The following is a 19,803-nucleotide window of genomic DNA, read 5'->3' on the forward strand; positions in this document are numbered from 1 at the left end:
ATGTGACAGAGGAGGCAGAGATTGGAGTAATGCAGCTGCAAGCCAAGAAATGCCAAGGATTGCCAGAAGTCACCAGAAGCTACACAGAGGCAAGGAAGGATCCACCCCTAAGCCTTCAGACGTGTGTAGACCTGCCAGCCCCTTGATTTTGGACTTCTAGCATCAGGAGAGAGCGATTTCTGTTGTTTTAAACCACCTAGTTTGTGGGGCCTGGTTACAGCAGCCCCAGGAAACAGATACAGAAAGTGAGCAGGGCAGGGACAAGCACAGTGCTTGACAAGTGCTTGATGGCTTGTAAGTGTAGCTACAGGTCCCAATGAGAGAGTTCAAACCTGTGGTGAGCATTACATAAGTGGGAAAGTGTCTAGCAGAGACCCTCAGAAATAGTTCTGCCCTTCCTTTCAACACACGTATTGTAAATGGAAACTGCCGACTGAAGTTCCATGAGGATAGCTTGAGGGTATCCATTGTCTCAAAAAAGATAACACGGGCTTCCCTGGTGGTGCAGTGGTTGAGAGTCTGCCTGCTGATGCAGGGGACACGGGTTCGTGCCCCGGTCCGGGAAGATCCCACATGCCGCGGAGCGGCTGGACCCGTGAGCCATGGCCGCTGAGCCTGCGCGTCCGGAGCCTGTGCTCCGCAACGGGAGAGGCCACAACAGTGAGGGGCCCGCGTACCGCAAAAAAAAAAAAAAAAAAGATAACACGTATAAAGAGCTTTAAAACCAGAATGCCTCATAAGCTGGGAGGTGATTATTGCAGCTCCAGTGTAAAGAATCTTCTCTACTCTTATAGAGAATAGCTGCTTTGGGACATAAAGTCAGCTAACTTTTGAGAGAAATCTTTCCCTTTATGAGAAGAATGATCGTTTAGCAAAAGGTACAGAAAGGGAAGTATTGGAACTGCAGTGTTTTCTTACATCTTTCAGATGTAAACTTGAAACATGAAGTTCTGGTTTTAATGTTTAGTGTATGGTATGCTTGTCTTTTCTGCCAAAAGCAATTGTGTGAAGAGGAGTGAGGTGTATATCTGTAGCTGATTGGGAATGAAATAGCATCGTTCCTAGGTAGGGAATTAGAGAGAGGCTAGGCAGTGTGGTGGGAATCATGCTGGATTAGAAATTCCTCATAGGTGGTTTCTATGAGGCCTGATGTCAGTAATGTGCTGCCTGATCCTATGGCAATTTGCTCCAGTTTGTGGAGCCTTCATTAGGCTAGATGATTGCCAGAGTTCTCTGTCATTCCCCCACTGAGTGGGAGGGGTATGACTCCTGCAGTGGGTTGAATAGTGTCCCCCCAAAAAGATAAGTCCAAGTCCTAACACTCAGTACCTGTGAATATGACCATATTTAGAAATAGGGTCTTTGCAGATGTAATTAATTTTTTAGGTTGATTTTTATTTTATTTTATTTTTAAAAATTTTATTGGGGCTTCCCTGGTGGCACAGTGGTTGAGAGTCGGCCTGCCAATGCAGGGGACACGGGTTCGTGCCCTGGTCCAGGAAGATCCCACATGCCGCGGAGCGGCTGGGCCTGTGAGCCATGGCTGTTGAGCCTGCGCGTCCGGAGCCCGTGCTCCACAACGGGAGAGGCCACAACAGTGAGAGGCCCGTGTACAGCAAAAAAAAAAAAAAAAAAAAAAAATTTATTAGAGTATAGTTGATTTACAGTGTTGTGTAAGTTTCAGGTGTACAGAAGAGTGATTCAGTTATACATATACATATAGTCATTCTTTTTCAGATTCTTTTCTCATAGAGGTTATCACAGAATATTTCGTAGAGTTCCTTGTGCTATACGGTAGGTTCTTGTTGGTTATCTAATATATAGTGTGTGTATGTTAATCCCAAGCTCCTGATTTATCCCCCCCACCTTTCCCTTTTAGTAGCCATAAGTTTGTTTTTGATATCTGCAGATGTAATTAATTTAAAGATCTCTGGATGAGATCATCTTGCATTAGGGTGGTCCTTAAATCCAATGACGGGTATCCTTATAAGAGACAGAAAGGGAAAAGATACACAGAGACACAGGGGATAAGGCCATGTGAAGATCCACATGAAGACAGAGGCAGAGATTGGAGTTCTGCGGCTACAAGCCAAGGAATGCCAAGGATCATGGAATCTACCAGAAAGTAGGAGAGAGACATGGAAGGGATTCTCCCTCAGAGCCTCTAGAAGGAAACACTCCTTCCAACGCCTTGATTTTGGACTTCTGGCCTCCAGAACGGTGACAGAATAAATTTCTGTTGTTCTAAGCTACCAAGTTTGTGGTAGTTGGTATGGCAACCCTAGGAAACGAATACAGTCCCCTGCAGGTCAGGAGGGGTCCTGGCACAGTAGTCCCCTTCCCTGGTAACCCATGAGGAATCATTGCTGCATCTGATGACTAGAAGCCAGTGCTGCCTGTCTTTGCCAATCTTTGCCAGACCGAACACCTGCAGAATTCTAATGGAGATTGTATTAGTTTCCTATGACTTAAAACAACACGACTGGGCTTCCCTGGTGGCGCAGTGGTTGAGAGTCCGCCTGCCGATGCAGGGGACACGGGTTCGTGCCCCGGTCTGGGAAGATCCCACATGCCGCGGAGCGGCTGGGCCCGTGAGCCATGGCTGCTGAGCCTGCGCGTCCGGAGCCTGTGCTTTGCAACGGGAGAGGCCACAACAGTGAGAGGCCCACATACCGCAAAAAAAAAAAAAAAAAAAAAAAAAAAAAACAACACGACTTTGTTCGCTTATAGTTCTGGTGCTCAGAAGTGCAGAATCAGCCTCACTGGGTCAAAATCAAGTTGTCAGCCGGACCCTGCTCCCTCCTGGAGGCTCTGGGGCAGAATCAGCTCCTTGCCTGTCTAGCTTCTGGTGGCTTGGCATTCCTTGGCTGTGGGCATATCTCTTCCATCTTCAAGGCCAACATCTTCAAGTGTCTCTCAGCTCTGTCTTCATGTCACCTTCTCTGTGTGTGTAAAATCTCGCTTAGCATCCCCCTTTTTAAAATTGAGATATAAATGACATAACATTGTGTTAGTTTTAGATGTATGATGTAATGATTTGATATCAGTATATATTGTGAAATGATTAGCATAAGTTTAGTTTACATCCATCACCACACAGAGTTACAAATTTTTTTTCCTTGTGATGAGAACTTTTAAGATCTACCTCAACCTCCTTCTTGGAAGGTTACACGTGACTGCATTTAGGGCCCACCTGAGTAATCCAGGTTAAGAGCCTTAATCACATCTCAAGATATCCCATCATATTTTCAAAGATACTTTTTCCGTATAAGGTAACATTTACAGGTTCCAGGGATTAAGCTCTGATATCTGTTCTCTGTATTCTGCTGGCTACAGGGGTTTAGACTGAGCTTTTATGGAAATGTCAGATAAGCAACCTGAAGCCGTCCAGTAGTGGGGCTGGAAGCTTTGCCTTCATCTAACTTATTCTTTTCCTCCGGCCACTCAGGGTTGGGGTGGGTGAGGCACACCCTCTCAGTTTAGGCCTTCAAGGAATATTCTGAATGGTTATTACCTGTTTCCTCCTTTCCATCTCCCATTTTTGAGGGTCTGTCGCCTGCCCTCCTTTAATTCCCCTTGCAGTCTGATGTCTCCCAACCCCAATTTTGAAAATTCCAACCCTTCCAACGGTTAGGACCTGTGCTTTATCTGCCCAAATACCTGTCCCTTCAGGCTTCATCCTGATGTGACTGAGGATGTTCCTCTGTTGGCTCTGGATTGCGTGTGGGAGCAGGTGGGGGAGTGAGCCAGGGTTCCTATGAACGGGGGAAGGACTGTGGTGCCTTGCTTGCTTCCGGGGATTTCCTTGACTAGGTGTGGTGTAGCCAGGTTCCTTCTGAATCCCTCAAAGTTAAGCACACCTGGTACATAGAGTGCTACTTTTCTTCCAAAGACAGCCTAGTCTAATATCACATGATGAAAACACTTTCCTCCTATTTATAGTACTTTTGAATCCACTCTTGGAACATGTACAACCTTAGCATTATTGAATGAAAGAATTCTTCCTAGATCTATTTTCACGATAAGGGCTCCACATGAACTGGAATAGCTCTGAGTCATTTGGGATGAATGGTGCTATCCTTGAACACACTGTTTCCAGTCTCTAAATTTATCTCTTGATAGAAGTCAGTGTGTGTGTGCGTGTGTGTGTGTTCACCCAGCTACGTGAGTGTTAGTGAATTAGGGGTAACAGAAAGTATATTTGAAGTTAGAAAGAAGGGAGGAGCTAAAATGATACAAGAGGATGACCGAAGAGGGAAGGACAAATCAAGAGAAGACAAAGAGCAGGCCCCAAATTCTCCTGGGATGTAGAGCACAGAACATTCTTTTATGCTAGTGTTGGGATCAAGGTTTATGGCACCTGAAGCTTTTTTAACATATGGCAGGTCCTCTTTAGAAAGAAGAATACAAAATAATGAATACAGAATTATGTACAGGGCTTTGGATGAAATCCCAAAGCCCTGAAGCTTAATGTAAAATAAATAAGCAACAAGGATATATTTGTGGCACAGGGAAATATAGCCATTATTTTGTAATAACTTTAAATGGAGTATTAAAACAAACAAAACTCCTGAAGCTTAGGTTTCATTAGCCTCAGGGCGAATCCTCTGTCTCTGGTTGGAAATGGTGTGGTCAGGTCATTCAAGATGGCTGTTCTCTTGCTCCCTGTACATCCCCTGTTTGACCAGGCCCTGCTTCTCTCACATGATTATCCAATCCACTTAATTGTAGGGCTTAATTAGTAACTGTCTACATGCTTGCCCCCTGCCCCAGCTGTTGGTTTCCCTGGTAACTGATGAACCAACCTGACATCAATCTCCCTATAAATGGTAGCCTTATTCTCCCCTGAGTAGCAAAGATTACTGCCTTTCACCACCCACAGTGTGGGTGTCCCTCTAGGACCTTTGTTTTGGATGCGTGAGATCTCTTATCCAATAAATTGTTGATGTCTCTGTCACTGTCTCTGGGTTCTTTCTTCAGTCTCAAGGCTGGGTCACTACAGGGCTTGCAGGCCTGCGGGGTGCAGCCCAGAAGGAATCAAGACTAACATCCTTCTAGTTATATGATTAATATCTATTACTTTTATTTCCCAATGACGTGATTTGAGGTAAAACATCTGAATCATACATATTAACATATTTCTTCTTTAATATATATTAATATATACGTATTAGGTATGTAATATATATGTTAAAAATCTATGTAATATGTTAGCAATCCGTCAAATAAGCTGAGATCTAGAGGGGAAAACTTTACACATAAAGTACATTTAAAAAAAGTTATACAATTACATTTCTTTAACACTTCATAGTTTGGGACACCCTTTCAAAGACAAGTTCATTTAATCCTGATAATAAACTTGTGAAGAAAGTTTTCTATTTTATCTCCATTTTACATAAGGGAAACTGACCTTCCAGAGTTGGAGATTTGCCCAAGTACCTCAGGCTTAGGTAAATAGGGGAAGTGGGCGGGGACCCAGGGCTCCGCCAGCCTCTTGCTGGGAATGGGGGAGGGGCTAGGAAGAATAAGCCGAGAGGGTCCATCTAAACTGCCTGCCTCCTGGCACTGATGCTTCCTACCTGTCTGTCTTCATCCCCCCCACCCCCCACCCCTGGATTTCTCAGCTGCAAGCTCGACAGGCAAAACAGTAAGTAATTTGCTCCAAATAGGCCGGGTCAGCAGAAAACAAGGGACTGGTGTTGCGTTGGGGAATGCCTTCAGATCCAGTGCTTGTCCATCTCTGCTGGCAGATGCCAGTTCCCCGAAGCTTGCTCTCTTCCTCTGAGCCAGACACTTGGGTTCCAATTGTGAAATCATAAGGGAAGAAAAGTCCAGATAGTAACCTGTGGCTTTTTCAATGTAAGGGCCCCAAGTAAAATTGTTTACAGGCCATATTTTTTTCCCATTCAAAACGAAAATAGTGGGCTTCCCTGGTGGCGCAGTGGTTGGGAGTCCGCCTGCCGATATGGGGGACACGGGTTCGTGCCCCGGTCCGGGAAAATCCCACATGCCGCGGAGCGGCTGGGCCCGTGGGCCATGGCCACTGGGCCTGTGCGTCCGGAGCCTGTGCTCCGCGGCGGGAGAGGCCACAGCGGTGAGAGGCCCGCGTACCGCAAAAAAAAAAAAATAAATAAAATAAAAAATGAAAATAGTTTAACCAAATCCCAAGGGAGAAATAGGCTCATGCTGAAGTGATGGGGTAGACTTGTTAGTGTCTGAGTGTTCCCAGCCCGTCCCCTTTTCCCCACAGCTGGAGAGCTTTCTGGCGTAGTCTTCCATTTCTTCCCCTCTCCCATCCTCCAAGGAGGGGCCAGGCCTCTCCGGGGAAAATAACCCTGACTGGTCAGATTTCACAGCAAAGAGCTGAAAAGGGGAAAGGAAGCTGGAGAGGAGGTTGGAGAGGAGAGGTATGGGAGTATCTGTGCCATAGGATTATGATGAGCAGAAAAGAAATAAGATTAAAGATAAACAACAAAACAAAAACTTACAGAGGGCTTTACAGTATTTGAGAAATACTCAAAGGACTGGAGCTTTCTCAGATTTGTGTGGAATGGATCTTTTTTCAGCTTTGATGCTGCCCTGGACTGAACCGCTTGGGTTGTGGCTTTATAAGCATCACCCCTACAACCTAGAATCCCTGCTTGATTAAATCACAGAAGAGCGATGTGAAAAACCGTGAGCAGTGGTCCACTGCTCACAGGCAACCTCAATGCCAGTATCTCACCATTTTCGAGAAGCAGCAACTGTTAGAGTGATGGCCAAATTTTGAAGATGTATTTGCCACATTTGCAGCTGGTCTCTGGTTACCCATCATGGGCCTCATCATGGAGACTTTGCAAATCACACTGCGTCGCTCGCTTCCCCCACCTACGTACCCCCCACTCCCTATGCTCACCTGGTCAGGAGCAGCCCAGCACCCTTCCCCCAACACACACCCTTCACTGTGCTTCCTCAGGCTCTTTGAAGAATTGCTGTAAGGGGCTTCCCTGGTGGGGCAGTGGCTAAGAATCTGCCTGCCAATGCAGAGGACACGGGTTCGAGCCCTGGTCCAGGAAGTTCCCACATGCCACGGAGCAACTAAGCCTGTGAGCCACAACTACTGAGCCTGCGCTCTAGAGCCCGCGAGCCACAACTGCTGAGCCTGTGAGCCACAACTACTGAGCCCGTGTGCCTAGAGCCCGTGCTCCACAGCAAGAGAAGCCACCGCAGTGAGAAGCCGGCGCTCCACAGCGAAGAGTAGCCCCCGCTGGCTGCAACTAGAGAAAGCCCGCGCACAGCTGCGAAGACCCAATGCAGCCAAAAATAAATAAATCAATAAATAATAAGTAAATTTAAGAATTGCTGTAAAATTGAGGAAAAACGATGGAGTAGAATTAGGGAAACCAAAACCCTATATTTCCTGTTACTAAGTGCTACTCTTATGAAATGGTGAAACGCTGTGAGCTGTTATTATTTTTCTTTAACCAGGAGAAGAAACAATGGGTTTAAAATCCACTGGACAGCTTTTCCAAAGATGTACCAAGTTTCTACAGGAGTAATTCCAGCCCACCCCCGCCATTGTTTTCTGGTGCAGCACAAAGCATTCTCTGAAAAATCTCTAAAATGATTATCTAACAGAAGGCATTTTTGACAATTGTTATTGATTTTTGATGGTACAGGCCCCAACAGGCCATCAGCCTGAGAGTTGCAATTGGCAGAGGAAGGAGAAGCCACAGCTACTGCTGTGGTTTAGAAAAGGTGTCAAAGAAAAATACTCTTCCTTATATTCCATGTAAAAGAGGATACAGTGCAGAAAAATGGCTTATATACTTAACTATAGCTCACTTTGACAGCATTTAAGGTTTTAGGAAAGCTCAAAAATACTAAGCAGTGTGTGAAGAATAAAATGAGCTATGTCCTGGACTCCTGGCTTGTCAATACAAAAGGTTCTAAACCCTTAGGTAATAAGTTACCTAAAAATATGTTTTTGTGTGCGGTGGAAGAATGTGCTTTAGACACACACATACTTAACTATTTTTTAAATTTAAAGCAATAAAAGCACACACACACACAAATCAAAACAGCACACAGGAATATAAAGTGAAAAGGAAGTTTCTACACTCCTTCTTGCCATTCCTGAGTATCCCCCCACCCCCATTTCCATTCCTCAGAGGTAACCACACTTCCTGTGTTTTGTTTCAGAAATGTTCTGCGCTTATAAAAACATAATATCTCTCCCATTCTCCCCTTTCAAAACCCAAATGGGATACATTAAAATACTACTCTGCAGCTAGGACTTCTGCTATTTAACAGTATACCTTGCACTTTTTTCTTCAAATTAGCTCATTTAGAACTCTCTAATTTTTAAGCTATTTTTAAAATTGAAAAGTAAATACATAACACAGAGGAAGTGAGAGACAGCTGGCTTTAGACAAACATGAAATTATCACTGTAAAAGGCTAATTATCTTTCCTCTGGAAGGAGAAAGATTAGATGCAGAAAACACATTTCATTTTCTCTCTGTCTCTCACACACACACACACGCAAAAGAATTATTATAGCTGGTTTAAACAATAACTTGGGTCCTTGACAATTTTATCAGACTGTACAACTAAAAAGCCAGTACTTATTAACCCCCAAAGTATAACAATGGAGGAGAGATGATGTCTATTAAACAAAAGTATCTCTCATTTAGACCAATGCAACAGACTTTTCCCTTTTTGTTCTGTGGTGCTTCTCAAATGAACAATCTTACATATGTCAAAGCTCTAAAATGGTTGTTACAATTTCCAGATGTAACTTCATGAAGTTATGGGAGGAGGTATGGCAGTCAAGTCCAGGAGATATCGGCTGATGATTGGTCAAATGTGAAAATTTGGCTTGTGACTATCTTGGGCTCTTAACCACTCTGACTGCTGACTGAAGAAATCAGCAGCCTCCTGGCAGGCAGAACATGTATTTAAAAAAATATATCTCCTTTGGGGTTTCCCTGGTGGCGCAGTGGTTGAGAGTCTGCCTGATGATGCAGGGGACATGGGTTCGTGCCCCGGTCCGCGAAGATCCCACATGCCGCAGAGCAGCTGGGCCCATGAGCCATGGCTGCTGAGCCTGTGCGTCCGGAGCCTGTGCTCCGCAACGCGAGAAGCCACAGCAGTGAGAGGCCCGCGTACCGCAAAAAAAAAAAAAAAAAAAATGTTCTCATAGACAAACAACATACAAGACTGTAGACAAGTAGATGGGAGATGATGTTAAAAGTCAAATTTCACCACAGGACACTAGAATCTAATCATAACCCCCAAATCTCAGAAACAAATAAACGTGACATTGAAGGCCAAATCGATAATCAGAGTTGAGTCATTTACCATCATTATTTGCCTAAGTTTTAACTATGTGGACACATTTCCTCACATTCACTGATTTCAGGGCTGGAAGAACGTTAGTGATCATCTCTTTTAATAAATAAGGAAACTGACACTAGAAGAGATTAAGTGACTTTACTAAGATCAGATAGAACAGGCTAGAACCTAACTTCCTAGTGGATATACTTAAACCAGTATAAATATACAATACATGTAAAAGAAGATATATAATACACATGATGGTCATTCATGTTTAAAAAATAGAACAGCATCACATGAACTTTCTACCATAAACTGGGTGACACCATTCAAGGGCAGGAGGACCTTGAATTAGGAAGCTGGAAGAGAGCGATGAAGGCTGGCAGATAGCCACAGGCCAAGGATGGGGAGGCCAGCCAGGGAGTAGAGAAGCTGCAGTGTCTGGAGCACCTGGCAGGTAAAGCGTATTTGAGGTTCAGGAAGTCCTTAGCAGGAGCAAGGCAAGACACCTGTGGCAGGAGACTGAGGATGTGATATCTGCTAGGGACACAGTATTTACTCTTTTCACTCATTCTGCTTCGCCAGGCCAGGGCTCTAGCATGCATTCAGAGTGAGAGGGAGAGAGCACTGTGCATCTGGGTCAGATAGATTCCAGGAACATCTTCAGGTTTTCTCTCTCCTAAGGGCTCTGCTTGTTAACTCTGGATTTACAGGTCATCAACCGCATACACTGGTTTGAGTTAATGACCGACTGGTGTTTTCTACTAAGCTGCTGTCAGGCAGATTTTTCCACTTAATTTCATTTAAAACAGTGGTGCTTAATCCTGGCTGCACATCAGAATACTCTGGGGAGCTTAGAAAAACAAACAAACAAAACTGATGCCAGAGCCCATCTCAATTAAATTCTGCTTTAATTGGCCTGAGGTCCAAGTATTGGTATGTTTGAAAAACTCCCTAAGTGATTCTAATAGGTAGCTACGGTTGGAACCACTGATTTAAAACATCAGGGAAAGTTTCAATCAACTAATCAATTGTTTCAAAAGTTACAATAGCATTATTTTCTTCACATCTGGCAATGTGATTCATTAAAAAATAAAGAAGTAATTTGCAGAACATCCTGTCTTCATAAGACTTTCTCATTATCTATCATTTTTGCTAAGGAAAGTCAACGTATGGCTGAATTCAACAATAAATCCGAAACTGATGGCTCCACTGAATCTTCTTTCCACCATCGTATTGCCATTATCTTCTTTGTCCAACTCACCTCATTTGCCATAGTAATTGCTCCTATTGACCTTTAGGTTGAGCTGTCTGGACAGTCCAAAAGGCATAGTACTTATCACAGATTCCAGGACAGTTTGTCATCATGGGACTTCCTGTGCTATGGAAATTCAACTGAGAAACCAGTGTGGGCTGGAATAATTAGTAATGTGGAACTCCTTCCTGCTTTGGGGCCCTCTCACTTTTATCTAGCAGAAGGTTAGAAGCATTGCCTTGCTTTTCTTGACTTCTACCTCATTTTTTGTTTGTTTGTTTGTTTGTTTTTTCCTTCTTCCCTTCTAAGGCATTAGAAAAGGCAGGAGATAGGGGTAGAAAGATTCATTTACTCATAAAACTGGGAGTGTAATTAAAGGTCATTTAGTTCAGCCGCCGTCTGAGACCAAGAGACTTTCCCAAGATCACACAGCTAGATCACCCCTGGCGTGGGGACTGGAACTGGGGTCCTGACTCCCAAGCCCCATTCTGTTCAACATATCACCTGGCCTTTCAAGATAGCTCGAAGATACTTGGGAGGGCGTCTTCCTTCCACAAGAGGTTCTCCAGCCATCTTATCCTTGTCAAACTAGACCCCTTTTACTTCCTTGACATTTTATTGTCTTCTCACACGCGTCCTGCTTAATTCGGGACAGGATAGCTTATGGACTTTGCTCTCTTCCTTCTCGTTATTTAGAGCCCCGTGCTGGTAATACTTGTTTAATTTCTATTGTTACATGCTTCTCGTTGATGTGCATTTATTGAATGTTTGCTGTTGTCAAATGTTGCAAGGTTCTAAGAGGAAATTCCAAAACAGAAGACGCCCCAGCTCTGTGGAGAGTCTGGCTGGTGACAGACCCCTGAAACCAGCCCCTTAGGTCGCATTTCCCAGCTCTCCTAGTCTGGGTCTCTGTGGGCAGCACAGGCCCGGGGGAAGAGGGGGAGGGTTTCAGGCTGGATTTAGGGAGTCGGCCTGGCTTTTCTCAGGGCTGGTGAAAGTAACGAATAACCTGCTGGCATGGGAGGGGAGGCCCCAGAAGTGGGCTTCTGCTCCAAAGGCCGCAGGGCAGTAAGGCGGCCAGCCTATCTCATCCAGGCCAGTGTTCTGCCCGCAATCGCCCGGGGCTGGGAAAGCGGGCCCGCCAGGGGCGGGGCCTGGAAAGAGCGGGAGGAGGAGGAGGAGGGGGCTTGGATGGGGAGGGAAGAAGGAGGAGGAAGAGCCTCGGGGGCGGAACCAGGCGGAGAAACCCAGGAAAAGCTGGAGAAGAAGGCGGCGGGAATGGGCAGGAAGAGGAACGGAAAGGAGAAAGAAGCGGGGAGGAGACGGGGAGGGGGTGGAGCCTGGGAGAAGTCGGGGTAGAAGCAGGGGAAGGGGTGGGGCAGGGGGAGGAGCCATGAGGAGGAGCGGGGGCGGGCCGATCAAGGGGCGGAGCTGGGGGAGAGGCCTCCAAGGCCGCCGCCGCCGCCGCCGCCGGGGCGCGTTCTCCTCCCGCGGGTCTGGCAGCCGGGGCGCTCCCTCAGCCGCCGCTCCCCGAAGCGCGGGCTCTGGCGACCCCGGCCGACGAGGACGCCCCGCGCGAACCGCCGCCTCTGGGGTCGCGGGGTCGCGGGGCTGCGGAGCCGCTGGCGCGCCCGGGCCGCCGCCGCCTCCCTCGGCGTCCGGGGCCGGCATGGAGCTCTTCCAAGCCAAGGACCACTACATCCTGCAGCAGGGCGAACGCGCGCTGTGGTGCAGCCGCCGTGACGGCAGCCTCCATCTCCGACCGGGTGAGGCTGGCGGCACGGGGTCGCCCTGGGCGGGTGGGGGGCGAGGAGGGGGCGCGGCCGGGGCCCCTCGGCCGGGGGCTGCGGATCTGGCGCCTCCTGCGGCCCTGGCGGGCGGGGCGGGGCGGGCTCGAGCGAGGGCGCGCGATCTGTCATTATTTCCTGAGCGGAGGGAGCGCTGCCGTCGCCCCTGCCCCTCCGCGGGGGACAAAGGACTGGCGACCCTCGTCCCTCCGAGCGCGCTTCCGCGTCGCGATCTGCTCCGCTGCCCGGGAGAGGGGACGCGCGAGTCGAGCCGCCCACAGTCGGGTCGGGCCGGCGCCCACCAGAAAGTTCGAGCGAGGTGCGCCTGGCCTTAAAGGCCTCTTCCTCTCTGGAGTGGCCTCTGCCCGTCCTTCGGGACAAGTTCTGGGTTCGAATCCCCATCTCAGGCCAGAGGCGATCGCGCCAGTTAAGTGGAACATCCTGCCGAAGCTTCAGTGCCTGTGGACATCTATGTGTTTCTGGTGGTCCTTTATCATTAAAGGCGTGACTTCATTCTGGTTACCTCATAGGCACTCGATTTCCAGCGCCTTTTTAAAAAATTTTTAGTATTACAGTTAAACTGTATCGTAATGTTCAACTTTTAATATTTTTGTGTGACTCAGTATTGTGAGATACACTCTTGTGGGTCCATGTTTGGGTATCATGTAAGCTGTCATGAGATGTCTAAGTCTACAACGATTAGTCTGCATTAGGAAAACTAGGTCACAGTGGTGAGTTAAACAGGGCAGTCGCTGCCCTCAGAGAGCTGACAGTCCGGGGGCGGCGGTTTCCCTTGAGGGGCCCAGGAGCACCTCCCCCCTTTGAGGTTGCCAGTCCTTTTTCCTAATCACTGCAGATGTTTCATTTTAGGAGAAGTAAGAGAACAGAGTTCTTGAAAGAAATAGCCAGAGCATTTCAAGTTTACTTGTAATTCTTGTATGTAATCTAGACAAAAGAATTTACGTGGTATGAATTGAAAGTATGAAAGGCACAAACAAACTTTTCATATACATCACAGCGGTTACCATTTATAGGAGGGTTTCCAAGGATCTGGTCCCTTAATATATTATTCCCAGTCCTCACAACAACCTTACAAAGCAGGTGGTGATATCCTCTTTCTCAGGTGAGGAGACAGGTGTGAAAGGTTGAGTAACTTGACCGAGGTCACAGAGACTAGAATTGGCCCCCAGAACACTTTCTGGCCCGCCCCACTGCTTGCCTAGGAAGGCCTGCTCGTTGATTTGCTAGAGCAGTGAAGGAGAACTTATTTTTTTTCTAGGTTTTGGATGTATTTTCTTGCTATTACATTTTATTTCCTCTATTCAGAATGGAAGAGAAACTACTGCACCCAGATAAGGTTCTTTGATAATCTTGAGACAGGAGGTGTTGTAGATAGGCTAATTTTGGCCAGTCTCCAGTCATTCTCTTCTCCCTGTTTTTCCTGATTTGATCATTTGCCTGGTCTTTCTCCCCTCGCCCCACCCACAATGTTTGGATAAGGCTTCAAGTGCAGACTGAAGAAAAGTGGATTGCAAAATTCCCCAGGCTGTCAAAGAGCCGACTCTTTGGATTCTAAGAGCTTAAAATTAACTATGGCAGCTGGGTGGAACTTGACATCATCTCTAACTCATTGGACAGAACGCTCTTCTGTTCTTCATTTCCTCAGCTATAAAATGAGGGTTGGACTTTTTGGTCCTTGTGCATAATGAAATGTTTTTGAAACAGTGCCAATTTAAGTGTTTGTTCAGTGTACCTCTTTGAGGACAAGAATTGATGTGTTTTATGAAAAACACTCAGGAAATCTCTATGTCACCTGTGTATTGGGACAGTGAATTGAAGCATATGTAGATAGAGGTGGGTGTGGTTGTCTCCATTTCTAGGGCTATACTCTCTCCTTTCTCTTAGCCTCTAAGATTGACAGAGATGAACCAAGCTGGTGGAATTACATGGAAGGAGGTAAGGTTCCAGGAGTCCTCTGAATAGATGGCTTTAAATGAATTATGTGTCATTCTGTTTGGTTTGTGTTCATTTCTTGTACACAGGAACCCGTCCAGTCCTAACAGCTTTAGGGATGTTACTCCCCTCAAGAGAAGTAAATCAACTCTTCTAGGGTGCTGTCTAGTAGCTTACCTTTCCATGGAAGGATACATAAACCCGTACTTCTGAGCTGAAGCTCAGATGATCGTGCTACAGGCTTAAGCCTTTAAGGAATATTCACAGGGAAACCTGGGCCTAGATTTTGGATTAAGCCATGTGGCTTGAATTACTGTTTATATATCCAAAGTCCATATCAGAAGGCAAATTAACTTTTTTCTGAATAAAATGGTTGTAGCTTTTGCAATTAAGTTTATCTCACTTCTTAGGATACAGCCTACCACAGACCAAAGTAGACCAAAAATATAGAGGAAGGAAGAGGCCATTATCTTTCAGAACAGGCTGTTTTTGATCTTCAGGTGTTCAAGTACATATAGCCAATGAATAAAGAATCTCACACACCTGAGTTTACCAAATAGTTTATCCTATCCAATACTCAAGAGCCTTTCTAAAGAATGCCTATGGAATAATGGCATTTACTTGTTAAATGTTTTCCAGGCCTTTTTCTGTAGACTTATTTAAAATTCTCCATTTTATTGGATCATTTCCCTCTGCTTTTACAGCCAGTTTTGCTATTGTTTGTAATGAAAGCATTTAAAATCTTCCATAGTTTCTTACTGGTTATTCAACTGAATAAATTACTGGCCAAGTCCTTTTCTTTCTAAAGGGCAGTATCATAAGACCAAAAAAGCCTGTGAGCCTTGTGATTTTTATGTTTGTGGCAACTTGAAACAGGACTTTTCTTCTAGTGACATCAGAAGGATCAGTATTGATATTTAAGTCTAAAGTGACCATTTCCTTGGTCTGGAATGTTTGTTACTGTCAGTCTCTTTTCCTGCCTAGTTTATTTTGTAAGACCCAGTTCAGATGCCACCCCTACTCTGTGCTCACCATAGCCTGCATTCCTGGGGCAGAATCACTGGTCACCTTTTTGTGTTTCCAGGTGCTTTAGACACTTGGTACACACGTTAGTTATAGCCCTGACTGTATCATATAATAATAGTTTGCTTCCTTCTTCCCCAGTGGACAGAACATTCCTCAAGGCAAGGACCACGTTCTACTCATCTTGGTATCTCTGAGCTTTAGAGTGCTTAGGACACAGAAGGCATTTTTGGTTGAGTTGAGCCAAATTAAATTTAAGTCCAGGTTTTCTCTCAGTACTGTCATTGCCACAAATATAGGATGTTGTGTTATGCTTATTACTCATTTTAGGCCCTGTTTTAAATGTCTTCTAATTGGGGTGGAAAATCTCTGTCCAGCTGGATAAGGAAATAAATGTGAGGAAAGGTGCATTTCCACTTATGTTGTTTTTCTATCTGATTTAACGTCATTTAAAAAAAAATCTTTGTGATGGTATTCCGTCTTTTCTTCTTTAACATTGTTTAAATTTTTTTTTCTAAGTAGTTGAGTATTTTTTCCGGTTTTCCATTTTTTTAAGGTTAGTGAGTAGTCTGTATTCATACTTAGAACTGCTTTTTTGGTGGATGCTTATATCGCTTGCAGGGTAATGACCACCAGAGGAAAATATTTAGACTGTTTTATTTTCAACCAGGGAAAATGATAAAGCACTGTGTAAACATTCAGTAATCTCTTGAGAGTGGAGTTTCACTATCTGAGAATAAGGGCTGTAATTTAAAGACTTAAAAAGCAATATAATATAGTCCACTGTTGAGCAAGGTTGATATGGTTTTATCGCTTTAATCTTAAAACTGCTTCCACTTGTCCTTGTAGCTTTGTCTGTGTTATATAATTACTGCTGCGTATTGCTTCATTCTATTCTGAGACTGACCATGAAAAGATGGTAGAGCATCTGTCGTACACATAACATTCATAAGCATGTAAACTATTTGGAGAGAGATGAAACACTGAATGATACATACCAGTGAACAGTTTTTTGGGGGGGATGCTAGTTATCAGAATGTACAGAAACATAAAAATGCATTCCTGTTTTTCTTAGTTATTTTTTGATAATGAAATTATTTTTAATATGTCATATGAAAACTTTTTTGAATGAGAAATTAGTTACAGAATTGAAATCTGAATGGAACTTTTATCTGTTTTGCGGAATCATATTTTATGCAACTATATCCAGTTTAGACTTTTGTGTTATTTGGTATTTACTTTGAAAAAAATTTTTAACTTCACCTTTTAAAAAAATCATGTTTGCTAAAAATTCACCGCTTACCATGACAAAATGTAATAGGGCATTTTAATTTAAAAATTAGTTATTAAATATATTGTAAAAATCTTCTTAACCATTTTTATTGCTGTTGAATAACCAGTTTTGTCCCCTAGTGTCTTTAGTTTTCAGTTTCTTTTAAATGGCTTACCAGTTTTATACCTTGAACACTTCTTACCCCATATTTTATATTTCTAACAGGCTAGCAGTTGGATTGAACAGATCTGTAAACTTACTTTGTGAACATTTATTGTTATGCATGCAAGATACAAAACACATCTTTCCAAAAAATTTCGCCCTTTCTTTGGCTTAAAAAAAAAGATAGTCTTTGTAGGGTGAATGATGACAATTTTTGGAATCAGGTTTTACAGCTAGAGGGAAGTTTTTGTGCATATTGTCTGCTTTGTCAGCTGAGATTAATAGTAGGTAATAACAACAGCTTTTATTTACTAATCATTTTTCTGAACCAGACACTGTTCTAAGCCCTTTATGTGTACTGTTTCATGTCATCCTCACAATAAAACTTAGGCGGAGGGGTTTTATTATTATTTTACAGGCACAGAGAAGTAATTTGTCCAAGTTCAAAGAATAAGAGGGAGAGCCAGACTTCTAACCCCATATTGACTCCAAAGCCAAGTTTTTCTCAATATTGACAAAAATGTTTTATAAACCTTTCTACCTTCTTGACCACAGTTGTAGGATTTATATTTTTATGGCTAATATCTGAAATGTATTTAGCTGTCATAGTCATTATAGTGTAGCCTATGTAGAGAATAAAACAGCCTCTGAAATGTCAAAGTATGCACGTTGAGGAAGGATCTACGTAGAATGAAAAGGCTGATGGTGGGACTATTGGTTTGTTCTTTGACCTTTCACCTGTCCTCACTCTTTTCTTGCAAAACTAGTTATATAGTTACAGGGAATATCGTTATATAATAGGTTGACTAGTTTTTCCAGCTACTGTCAGTTTGTAAGGTTTCTCTTCTTAAGTTTTTAGAACATTTGCAGGTTGTGGAGGGAATAGAGAGAGGGAAGATCTTGGAGCAGAAACACTGATATGTACTGGATGGGAACTATTTCAGCCAGTGATGAGCAACCTGAAGCCTTCTCAGTCTAACTTTGCAAGAGTTCCAGATCCAGTTTCACAGACATCCTCTCAGAGCACGTAAAGCAGAGAGGGAATGGAGGAGAAAAAGTCTTCAGGGCAGCCACTTCCGGAGAGGGGAGGGACCTTTGTAGCATCGCTGATTCCTACATGCTTGTGTTCTGGCCATGCCAGCAGAGGCCAGGACTTGCCAAAGGCTGGCTTCAGAGGAGAGGCAGTATCCAGGCCTTTAGGATAGAGCATGCAGGTGCCAGAAACCAAGGTGCCCTGACAGCTTGGTCTTTTGGGAACGTGGCTACTTTGGTGCTGCTCCAGGATGCCCAGCAGCACGGCTTTCCCTTATCCCACCTGCCCAGCCTAACTCAGCCCAAGCAGGGAGAAGGAGATGTAGATTCATTACTATATCCCTAGCACCTGGCCCACTGCAGGTCTTCTGTAAAAATTGTATTGAATGAATTGAAATAATTCTAGTTTCTGGTTGACTCTGTGTACCTTGAGCAGCAAAGAGGTTGTTGGGAGGATTAAATGGAGAACAGAAGAACAGAAGACTAAAAAGCTGCATCTCTTATCAACTTTAAAAAATGTGCTAATTTCTCATTGTCATTTTATTCAGGAAACGGGGGAATCTAACTTTTAATTCTGTGGGATTCAATAAATCTTTTCTTTTTTTAATGAAAATAAATGAGACCCAAAGACATTTTTATTTTTCTCTAACTGGCCCTATGCCAAAAAAAAAGATTGTTGGCTGATTTTGGTTCTTATGATTTATGACAAAATTAGCTGATATATTTGCAGGTAGATACTAGACTATTGGAAAATCAAACTAATTTAGCTATAGTATTGAGTCAGTGCATTCTCAGAGCCATAGTCTGACCTTGATGTGGTTTTATGGGGATTTAAATGTGTTAGATCTTTATAAGCTGCATTACTATCTCTCCGTAAACCTTTTTGTAAACTGTTCTATTCCTGTTCAAATATGTTTTAAAATATAAACTTCTAAAATCTAGTCTTGCAAACACAAACCTGAGAAGTAACAGCAATCTTATAGAACCTGTAACAAATTCCTCATTAGCTGGGCTAAGTCATAATCATTCATATGTGTCAGACGACCATAAATGATCTGAGAAGAATATTTGAATTAGAGTATGTTTACCAAAATAGAGAAATAATACATTACTTTATTATCAGTAGCTGTTGATAATACATTAAGTAATATTTAAGTAGTATTTAACAAGTGAGGGTGAGTACTGCACATTTAGCATTATAGTACTATCAGAACACATACTGGTAGTATCTCAATTAAATCCCATGCTCTGTTAAGATGACTCATTTTCTGGTTGCTGTGAGACCCTTAAAGGAACTGCTCTCATTCACAAAAAAGCATCCACTCCTGCCAACTTTTTGGTAAGGCTGTTGAGGGAAGTACAGGTTGATTTTAGGTCAGTGTTCCTTGTTGTTTTTTCTTTTTAGGTTACCTCATTTTTTTTTTTTTTTTTTTTTTTTTCTTTTTGCGGTATGCGGGCCTCTCACTGCTGTGGCCTCTCCCGTTGCGGAGCACAGGCTCCGGACGCGCAGGCCCAGCGGCCATGGCTCACGGGCCCAGCCGCTCCGCGGCATATGGGATCCTCCCAGACCGGGGCACGAACCCGTATCCCCTGCATCGGCAGGCGGACTCTCAACCACTGCGCCACCAGGGAGGCCCAGGTTACCTCATTTTAATTGCTGATTCTTTCACATTTAACCTTGAATTTCTTTAACTTCATGGTGGGATATTTAAAAATACATTTAAAGTACATTAATTTTTCTTTATGAAAATTTATGAATCTTATTCTTTGAAACCTCTTTTTACTTATACTAAACTTCAAATTCCAGTTTCTGCAATGGTCAACATATATAATTTGAAATAGTCCTAACATGTAACTGAAATGTTGGGACATTTTAAACATGCCACAGTGCTCTTAATTTTAGTAGTTTGCATGTATAATATTAATGATGCTTCATGGTGTCATTATACATTGCTTTTATGCCAGAAATAAACATTCTTCTCCCTATTTCCAGCATAATAA

The 19,803-nt window shown here is 43.8% G+C and overlaps 1 protein-coding gene across 1 annotated transcript in view; it reads left to right on the forward strand.

The window, feature by feature from the left end:
* The first annotated feature begins 12,017 nt into the window (after positions 1–12,017).
* The window catches only part of INPP5F (inositol polyphosphate-5-phosphatase F), a 97,607-nt gene continuing 89,821 nt past the window's right edge, over positions 12,018–19,803 (forward strand). The window contains exon 1 of the mRNA XM_082601673.1: positions 12,018–12,338. Within this exon, the coding sequence (XP_082457799.1) occupies positions 12,242–12,338 (97 nt within the window). The 5' untranslated portion in view covers positions 12,018–12,241. The remainder of the gene's footprint in view (positions 12,339–19,803) is intronic.

The sequence above is a fragment of the Mesoplodon mirus genome, assembly GCF_964341445.2.
Source record: "Mesoplodon mirus genome assembly, chromosome: 2".
Classification (NCBI taxonomy): Eukaryota; Metazoa; Chordata; class Mammalia; order Artiodactyla; family Ziphiidae; genus Mesoplodon; species Mesoplodon mirus.